This window comes from Erythrolamprus reginae, chromosome Z (genome assembly GCF_031021105.1).
Source record: "Erythrolamprus reginae isolate rEryReg1 chromosome Z, rEryReg1.hap1, whole genome shotgun sequence".
Taxonomy (NCBI): domain Eukaryota; kingdom Metazoa; phylum Chordata; class Lepidosauria; order Squamata; family Dipsadidae; genus Erythrolamprus; species Erythrolamprus reginae.
This window is the reverse complement of record NC_091963.1, coordinates 42,165,883-42,175,451: the sequence shown is the minus strand read 5'-3', so window position 1 is coordinate 42,175,451 and position 9,569 is coordinate 42,165,883. Positions and strand designations below refer to the sequence as shown.

The following is a 9,569-nucleotide window of genomic DNA, read 5'->3' as shown; positions in this document are numbered from 1 at the left end:
CCCTCGGTTTGAGGAACCGGAAGAGCTTCACTCTCGCACGTGCAGATGGTAGGAAGCAAAGCCACCACACGCAGGATGGACGCTGAATCACATCCGGAAATGGAAGAGCCCCGTTTCCTTTTCTATTTTCAGCCATTTGATAGGTTAGTCCCAGCCAAAAAAAAAAAAAGCCCTCACACAAATTCCTTTATGGTAACGACGTCATCACCAAGTGACAACAAGGAAAGAGGGCGCCTTGGGACATAAGAGTGATCCATTTTTTTTCATGGCGGAGATGGAGGCCGGCTCGACTTTGGGAGCGACGGAGGTTGCAGCGGCTGTTGTGACCTCAACGGCGGCGCCTAATGGTCCGACGCCCCTTCCCACCTGCGTCGAGCTGCCTTCTTTTGAGGCTGCGCGAACACTGGCGGAGAACCGCTACTCTTGCCTTGTGGTGGTGCTGCACCGGAGGCATGTAGCGCTCCCGCCGCGCTTCCTGAATCGCAAGCGGACGGGGATTTGCGCGCAGTTAGATGCTGAACTGCGTCGTTACTCAGATAGGTATGTGCCATCGTCGTATGTAAAAATACTCATTTCTATACTTCAGGCTCTAAAGGATAAACTGGTGAGAAAGCTAGTTGTTTTAGAGGTTGTTCCATAATTTTCTTCTTATTGTTATCCCGTTCTAAAACTGAATTACAGGTTCCGGGGATCCTATTTCAAAGTATATTTCGGGAAACCTGAATCTCCCCCCCCCCCCCACACACACAAGGCAATTAACCAATTGCACACCCCTTCTCCGCTTGCCCCGCCGTGGATATTATTATATTATAAACTTTGTAGGCTGTTTTATACCTCTCAGTAAAACCTCTTGATAAGCCTCTTCCATATAGAGAAACATAGAAGATTGAGGGCAGAAAAAGACCTCATGGTCCATCTAGTCTGCCCTTATACTATTTCCTGTACAGTATTTTATCTTGGAATGGATACATATTTATCCTAGGCATGTTTAAAATAAGTTACTGTGGATTTATCAACCACGTCTGCTGGAAGTTTGTTCCAAGCATCTATTACTCTTTCAGTAAAATAATATTTTCTCACATTATTTCTCATGTTTTCTCCAACTAACCTCAGATTTTGCCTCCTTGTACTTGTGTTCACTTTCCTATTAAAAACACTTCTCTTCTGAACCTTATTTAACCCTTTAGAATAGAATAGAATAGAATTCTATTGACCAAGTGTGATTGGGCACACAAGAAATTTGCCTTGGTGCATATACTCTCAGCGTACATAAAAGAAAAAGATACATTTGTCAATAATCATTTAACATATTTAAATGTTTCGATCATGTCCCTCCTTTCCCTTCTGTCCTCCAGACTATACAGATTGAATTCATTAAGTCTTTCCTGATAAGTTTTATGCTTAAGACCTTCCATCATTTTTGTAGCCCGTCTTCGGACCCATTCAATTTTATCAATATCTTTTTGTAGGTGAGGTCTCCAGAACTGAACACAGTATTATAAATGTGGTCTCACCAGCGCTCTATACAGCAGGATCACAATCTCCCTCTTCCTGCTTGTTATAGAGCTACCCATCCTGCTGTTCCTTTTCAGCTTTATAAGCTACTTTATAATACAGAAGACAATTCAGAAATACCACCCTCCTCAATTAAAGATTGATTTGATAAATACCATTTTTTATTTCTATATTTTCTATTTTTGTCCTTGTACTTGCTGTGAAACATACAGAAACAGGGTGGGAGGGGGTTGTTTTCCAAAATACATTAAAAAGTGGTTGCAAGGGGAGCTCAGTGACTAGGAACATAATTAGCAGAGGTACCTCATGATTGGACAAGGGAAATTCTTGTCCTCTTTGGGGGGGGAGGCACTTGGGGGGGTGATTGGGGTGAGGAAGGGGGAAATAAGTAAACCAAGAGCAAAAGATGAGGGAAAAGGGGTTATTTTTGTATATTATGAGTGAGTGTGTTATAATGGTTTTAAATGTGAATGGTTTGGGGTCGGACTTGAAACGTTATAGAACAGTAATGGCGAACCTATGGAATGGGTGTCACAGGTAGCACGTGGAACCATATCTGCTGGCATGTGATCTGTTGCCTTAGCTCAGCTCCAATGTGCATGTGTGTGCCGGCCAGCTGATTTTTGGCTTGCACAGAGGCTCTGGAAGAGTGTTTTTGGCTTCCAGAGAGTCTCTGGGGGGTTGGAGTTCAGGGGAAAATAGGATTATATAAATCAAAACTGTCATCGTTATATGTAATAAATAGAGATAATGAAACAAATTTAAATAGTGTTATAGGAGAGTTGAAGGGAAGAGGGATAATTAAGATAGAACAGCTATATGAAAAGGATGGGAGGCCAAGTAGAAATCGTATAGAATGGTGGTTGGGTAAGGGAAGATAGCTACAAATAAATGCAATATGCAAATATCAATAAAAGGGAGAATAAAGAAGCACTATTTAGGGATGAGATAGAGTTAGAGAAAATAATAAGAGAAAAAAGTGAGGGTACCAAGGCGCAAGCAAGTAATATATATATAAGATGTTAGTGCAGTCAGATGAGTATGTGACCCAAGGATTGACTAAATGGTGGCAGAATGAATTACACGTAGATGTGCAAGAGATGAAAAATATAGTGGAAATATAAGGAAAATTAAGAATACAAGGGTTAGGGAAATGAAAAGTCTTCGGAGAGGGGCGGCATACAAATCTAAGTAATAAATAAAAGGAAAATATTACATAAGTGGTATCAAACACCCATTCAACTTGCATATTTCCAGCAGAATGTTAAAAATACTTGTTGGCATGGGTATGCTTTGGGAATGCCCGAACTTTTGCAGTGCAGAACTTTTGGCAAAAAGTGCAAGAGGATATTAATAGGATCCCACAGAGCTGGTATTCTCCAGGTCCCATCAGTTAAATAGGGGAAGAAGGATCTTCTCTGTGGCTGCCCTGATTCTCTGGAACCAACTACCCCCTGAGATCCAGACTGTCCCCACTCTATTGATCTTCTGGAAAGCATTGAAGATCTGGATTTTCTGGCAGGGTTGGGGTCATTGATCTCACAATTTTACGAGGCCCAGCCTTGAATGATATGTACCATATTTTTTTGGAGTATAAGACACACCTTAGTTAAGGGCTTTAAAAACAGTATTCTGAGAGATTAACAATGAAAGAGCTGGGAACATCATTAGCACCTGGAAAGAAACAGTCTGAGCAAGTGGAGCAATGAAAAAAAAACCTGCAAAGATTTAGGACTTGGAAAACATTCTTCTTTGCAGAGAGTAATAATGAAAGAGCTTGCAAGCAGGTAAGTACTGGGAACTTACTCAGAGCAAGTTAGAGTAATGAAACAAATCCTGCAAAGACTTAGGGCTTGGAAAACATTCTTCACAGAGGGTAACAATGAAAGAGCTTCGGTATACCTGGTTAGGGCTGGAAAGAAATATCTGGAGCAAGTAAAGCAATGAACCCCCCCCCCCCTACAAAGATAGGGTTTGGAATACATTCTTGGCAGAGAGTAACAATGAAAGAGCTTGCAAGGTGGTAAAAGCTGGGAACATTGTTAGCACCTGATTAGGGCTGGAAAGAAACATTTGGAGCAAATATAGAATAAAAAAAATAAAGACAGGGCTTGGAATGCATTCTTGGCAGAGAACAACAATGAAAGAGCTTGCAAGCTGGAAAGAGCTGGGTAGCACCTGATTAGGGTTGGAAAGAAACTTACTCAGAGCAAGTTAGAATAATGAAATAAACCCTGCAAAGACTTAGGGCTTGAAAACATTCTTCACAGAGGGTAACAATGAAAGAGCCTGCAAGGTAAGAGCTGGGAAAAATCTTCCCAGCTAGTTAGAGCTGGGAAAAAAGCTACATTCAGACACACCCTAATTATCAGCCTCTTTAAGAGAGGAAAAGGGTGTGTCTTATACACTGGAAAATATGATATGTATGATTTTTAATTATTTTTATCTTAATGTTTTATCATGTTTTAAAATGCATTGTATACCCTGTTGTAAGTTATCCAGAGTCCTTCGGGAGTTGGGTGGCATAGAAAACAGTCAACCAACCAACCAATAAATAATTTCTTTTAAATCTTAGGTACACTTATGCTGATTATATTGCTAAATGATTTATTTAATTTGTTTTGTCCTGTAGTTTTCAAGGAGTTCCTGTGGCTTATGATAATATTAAAATAACTAAAGAACTGGGTGATATAATTGATGACATTGGGGCCATCCACCTGGATATAGAAGCTACTTTTGTTGTCTTTCAGCCTAAACCAGGGAAAAAACTCGTGGTATGTATATACATAACTCAGTTCTTTTGTTTGTACAGTTCTTCTCATGTCAACTTACATAGTAAGTTCATTTGCTTATTTAATTACTTATTGGGTTTATCCTGCCATAATAATGATATCAACAGTAAATAGCAGTTTACAATACAGTCAAGAAAATGGTAAAGCATACATGGTATAATTAAAAATACAGTAATACCTCATGATACGAACTTAATTGGTGCAAGGAGGAGGTTCGTAAGACGAAAGGTTCGTAAGACGAAACATTGTTTCCCATAGGAAACAATGTAAAGTCAATTAATCCGTGCAACCAAAAAACCCCCCGCAAAAAAACAGCTTTCGGCGACTGCTGGGAAGCTGCGCGGCTGTTTTAAAAGGTGACAGCCGGCCTGGGGGGGCTTCCCAGCACCCCCCCGAACCCGGGTTCGGGGTTCGGGGGGGTGCTGGGAAGCCCCCCAGGCCGGCTGCGACCTTTTAAAAGAGCCGCGCCGCTTCCCATCTATCTCCTGAAGCCGAACGGCAAAGCCGAACTTCCGCGTTCGGCTTCAGGAGACAGCTGCGAAGCGGCGCGGGTGTTTTAAAAGGTCGCAGCCGGCCTGGGGGGCTTGCCAGCACCCCCTCGAATCCGTAAATTATTACTGTTGTTACTATTTGACCCTGCATGCACATCCGCACGTACACACATTTTAATTCTTAATTTTCCCTTTAACAACAATCATGTGGGGTAAGTTGAGCTGAGACGTCCATAATGTTTTAGTTTTCTTTCATGTCTAAGGAAGATCAAGAATTTAGTCACCTGGTTTCTAGGACAGTACCTTTACTCTTATGCCACTCTAACTCTTTAGACTCTGGGTATAAATAATATCTTAGATTTTTATATTACAATCTTTAAGAAATTTTAATTATAATTCATTGTACCTAAGCATGTTTAAATTTTACATTTTGTGATTTATTAGGTTATAACAGGGGTGCAAAAAGTTGTCTCTTCTATGACTTGTGGATTTCAACTCCCAGAATTCCGGAGTCAATCATGCTATCTCAGGAATTCTGGGAGTTGAACTTCACATGTCATAGAAGAGCCAACTTTGCCTACTCCAGGTTATAATAATATTTACAATCCTTGATCTTTTTCAAGTATGGTTCTTTAGTTAATTATAGGAATAATGGGCTAAAATTATTTTATATGAAAATATATGAAAATATCTTAACATGTTTTAGAACAATAACAAATGGTCTTGTTCATAACTTTTGAAACATTCTGGCTGGTAAAAATTAATTCCATTGTTGATCTGTTACAGAAAAACAGTTTCTGCAGTATTAGTCATCTGAGCAAAAGCAGAACTAGATTCTGACCAATTCGGGATGAAAAGAGATTGGACCAGTTGAAACCTGAAAACTTAAAAATAAATTGTTTATGTATATTAATATTCAAAATATATAACAATGCACCCTAGTTCCATATACGGTGGTACCTTGATATTCGACTGCTTCAAAACTCATTCAGTGTGATACACAACACATTTTGATGTGAAAGTATTGTCCCACTATTTGTAGTTATTGCATGCTTCAAGATAAGATGGGGATATTTGTAAAAAGCTGACAGGAAGTTGCCCAAGCTAATAAAGTTGCTGCAAAAGGAAGAGGAGGATGGCCAAAACAAAGGGTTTGTCATTTGGTTTGTTTGGCACCCATATTTTTTAGTTCCCATCATGCCTCTCAACCTATTAACGTCAAGTATCGAGGTATGATACATACAGTGATACCTCATCTTATGAACCCCTCATCATATGAACTTTTCGAGATATGAACCCGGGGTTTAATGCCTCTGGACTTCCATTGCCAGGCGAAGGCTCCCCTCATTGTGAAACCCCACCTCCGGACTTCCGTTGCCAGCGAAGCACCCGTTTTTGAGATGCTGGGATTCCCCTGCTGAGATTCCCTTGCAGCATTGCAAAAACGCGGAAGTCTAGAGGTGGGGTTTTCCATGGAGCGAAGCCTCAGGGGAATCACAGCAGCGCAAAAACGGGCGCTTCGGCTGGCAAAAGGGGTGAATTTTGGGCTTGCATGCATTGATCGCTTTTCCATTGATTCCTATGGGAAACATTGTTTCGTCTTACGAACTTTTCACCTTACAAACCTCATCCTGGAACCAATTAAGTTCATAAGACAAGGTATCACTGTACTTGGTATGTACTTGTGTTGATTACTGACTTAGTACAGTATTTCCCAAAACGCTATGTGGTACTAACATTTCTTTTTTTCCTTTCTTTCTCTAGGGTACAATTAATAAAGTGGCACCTAGTCATATTGGTTGTCTAGTTCATGAGTGTTTCAATGCTTCTATCCCCAAACCAGATCACATATCAATAGAAGAATGGAAAACCTTTGGTTTTCAAATAGGTGTTAAACTGGTTTTTAAGGTGCTACATTTTGATTCAGACGCTGCTGGAGTATTCTGCATTCGAGGGAAACTGTGTAAAAACAGGTAATACATATTTTTTACAAGATAAAGTAGTTTGATTATAGAATGTAAGGCTTGATAAGCAAGGTTCTTTTATTATATATCATACCACAAAAATGTTAAGATCTCATTTATGAAAAGTTTAATGGAAAAATATGTGAGATCTATCAGAATTTGAAAAATAAATGTGGAAAATAATAATAATAATAATGGTTTGTGTCCCAAAATGTCTGTTTATTGATAGCACTTTTGTCTTCCATTTAAAGGATATGTCAGGATAATCCATTTAAAAAATAAAGAATAATCTAGATATGAAGATACTATTACAGTCGAAACAGTCAGACGTGAATCATTTTTGAATTTTGCTTCTGTATTACTGTAGGTATTTACTAGTCTTGTAAAAGTTGTTTTTTCAATATTTTTAAAAAATTTTTTAGCCTTGGAGAAGAGATGCTGAAGGAAAAATGCAAGAAAAAATATGAAAAACATTGTGATGTGCATACTGGCTCAGAGGAGATGGAAGTTGATATATCAAGTGTTGGGATAGAAGACAGAGAAATGCATAACGGTGATGATGAAGATGATGATGGTATATATGATAAGCCTGAGACAGAGAATGGGCAAGATGGAGCAGAGGTGGGAATGCATGCCAGTGACTCCAGTGGTTACCATAGTGATCATGGCAAATCTAAGAAAAAGAAAAGAAAACTTTTTGAGGAGGAAAATGGACTCTCTGGTTCGTTAAAATCTAAAGCTAAAAAGAAGAAAAAAGAATGAAAATGTCTGAATAATACCAATGTGCCTTACCTGCAGTGCTGGGCTCACTAGCTGGAACGCTAAATTGCGCTCACCGCCGCGGCTCCTAAGGGCTTGCGGGGCCAGCACGATTTTGCTTCTGCTCCTGTGGAAGTAGAAAAATCACGCATGGAGCTGCAGTTGAGATGCTTTCAGAAGGGCGGCATAGAAATCTAATAAGTAAGTAAATAAATAAGGTGCGCCCGTGATTTGGCATGCGTGGAAGCAAAAAAACTTGCTGAAGCACGGGCGCACCTGCGGCTCCATTTTGCTACCTCAACAGGTGCAGAAGCAAAATCGCGCTGGCCCCGCAAGCACTTACGAGCCACTGCGGCGAGTGCAATTTAGCGTGCCGGCTAGTAGTCCACCGCTGCGTGCCTGTATTCAGAACTCTTCTGTCAGTAATATTTTGACATTTTTATTTCATAGCAGTTGATGTCTGAAGAATTCTATTGTAGATGCTGGACTTTAATAATGCCTAAAAAAATAAATAATATGAGAAAAGAAATTTATGCTATTGTCTAGCCTTTAACTAGCAGTATGTATATATGTGTGTGTGTGTGTGTGTGTGTGTTTTTGTAGATTTTCACGGGTATATGTATGTAGATTGTTCTGAGTTCAGGTTTTGGCCCATGTAATATTTTGCATGTCTATGCGACGTTTCGGTGAAATCACATTCACCATCATCAGGCTTAAGTTGTAAGCTTCGTGCTGCTGTAAATATAGTTTGTTTGCAACTGCCATTTGTTCCTTATAAATAGTGGTGGGGGTGGAGATTTGGTTTGAATGTAGCAAATAGATTGGGTGGCTATGTTTTAATGATTTGATTGGTTGATGGAATCACATTTAGTTGAAGGATTGACATGGTGATGATTATGATATGTTTTTTTGTTTAGGGCTGGTTTCTAAATTTCTGGTAGGCGGGATGTGTCCTCACGTTTATTCATACTGAGGGGGTGTTTTTCTATTTATTTATTTTATTTTATTTATTTATTATTTAGATTTGTATGCCGCCCCTCTCCACGGACTCTATGGCTTCCATGATTATTCTTTTATATATGTGTTCTGTTTTGGAAAGTAATTTAGTTTTTTTGAAGTCAATTTCATGTCCTGTTTTTTTAATGTGCTGGAAAAGGGAGGAAGTTTTTTCTTCTTTTTTGACTGCATTTTTATGTTCTGCAATGCCTGCCTACAAACGTCTAAACACAGATCCTACCACCTACCTAGAAAAAACCACCAAATACAAAATAAAAGCCTCTCTCATCAGTGAAGAGATCCAACAAAGAATCATCCCCAGAGAAAAATCTTCCATATGTCCAAAACTCTATGGCCTCCCAAAAAAATACATAAAGAAGGAATACCTCTCAGGCCAATAGTCAGCTCCATAGGCTCACCTCTGCAAAATCTCACCAAATTTTTAGCCAAATATCTTCAGCCCTATATAGAAACTATCACCTCATATGTACAAAACTCATTCCACTTTATAGAAATAATTAAAAAACAAAACCTACAACCCAGTGACCTACTTGTGAGTTTCGATGTCGTATTCCTTTTCACCCAAATACCAATTAAAGAAGCCTTAACAGCTATCCAAAACAAATACAAGCCCCCCCCCAAGTATATCTTAGATCTGATCAACCACTTTTTAACAAATACATACTTCATCTATAACGAACAAAGATATAAACAAATAGAAGGAGCTCCCATGGGATCACCCCTCTCACCTGTCATCGCAAACCTCTACATGGAACATTTTGAAAACAATGCCTTGGAGAAATCTAAACAAAAACCCAAACTTTGGCTGAGATATGTAGATTACTCTTTTGTAATTTGGCCACATGGGAAAGAAAAGCTGGACAATTTCCTCACACATCTCAATAGCCTACACACCAAAATACAATTCACTATGGAAACAGAAGCCAATGATCAACTTCCCTTTCTGGATGTCCTAATCTATAAAAAACCCAATGGCACCCTAGGACACACCATCTACCAAAAGAAAACACACACCAACCGTTATTTAAATG

General features: G+C 39.3%; 1 protein-coding gene across 2 annotated transcripts; it reads left to right on the top strand.

The window, feature by feature from the left end:
- Positions 1 to 182: 182 nt before the first annotated feature.
- On the top strand, positions 183 to 8,050 carry POLR1F (RNA polymerase I subunit F). Of its 2 annotated transcripts, XR_011556727.1 has the most exons (5): positions 183 to 540; positions 4,148 to 4,289; positions 6,563 to 6,771; positions 7,185 to 7,605; positions 7,858 to 8,050. XR_011556727.1 is itself a non-coding variant. In XM_070726259.1 (4 exons), exons 1-4 carry the CDS (start codon positions 266 to 268, stop codon positions 7,522 to 7,524), a joined length of 966 nt encoding a protein of 321 aa, XP_070582360.1. In that variant the 5' UTR covers positions 183 to 265; the 3' UTR covers positions 7,525 to 8,050. The 2 variants fall into 2 exon arrangements, 1 of the variants encoding a protein (XP_070582360.1); XM_070726259.1 differs by having other exon boundaries at positions 7,185 to 8,050.
- Positions 8,051 to 9,569: the final 1,519 nt, after the last annotated feature.

Excerpts from the sequence above, each read along its gene's own strand:
- POLR1F (XM_070726259.1), top strand. The coding sequence starts at position 266 with ATGGCGGAGATGGAGGCCGGCTCGACTTTGGGAGCGACGGAGGTTGCA. Across the intron at positions 4,290-6,562 it reads AACCAGGGAAAAAACTCGTG|GGTACAATTAATAAAGTGGC; the intron begins GTATGTATATAC and ends TTCTTTCTCTAG. Across the intron at positions 6,772-7,184 it reads GGGAAACTGTGTAAAAACAG|CCTTGGAGAAGAGATGCTGA; the intron begins GTAATACATATT and ends AAAATTTTTTAG.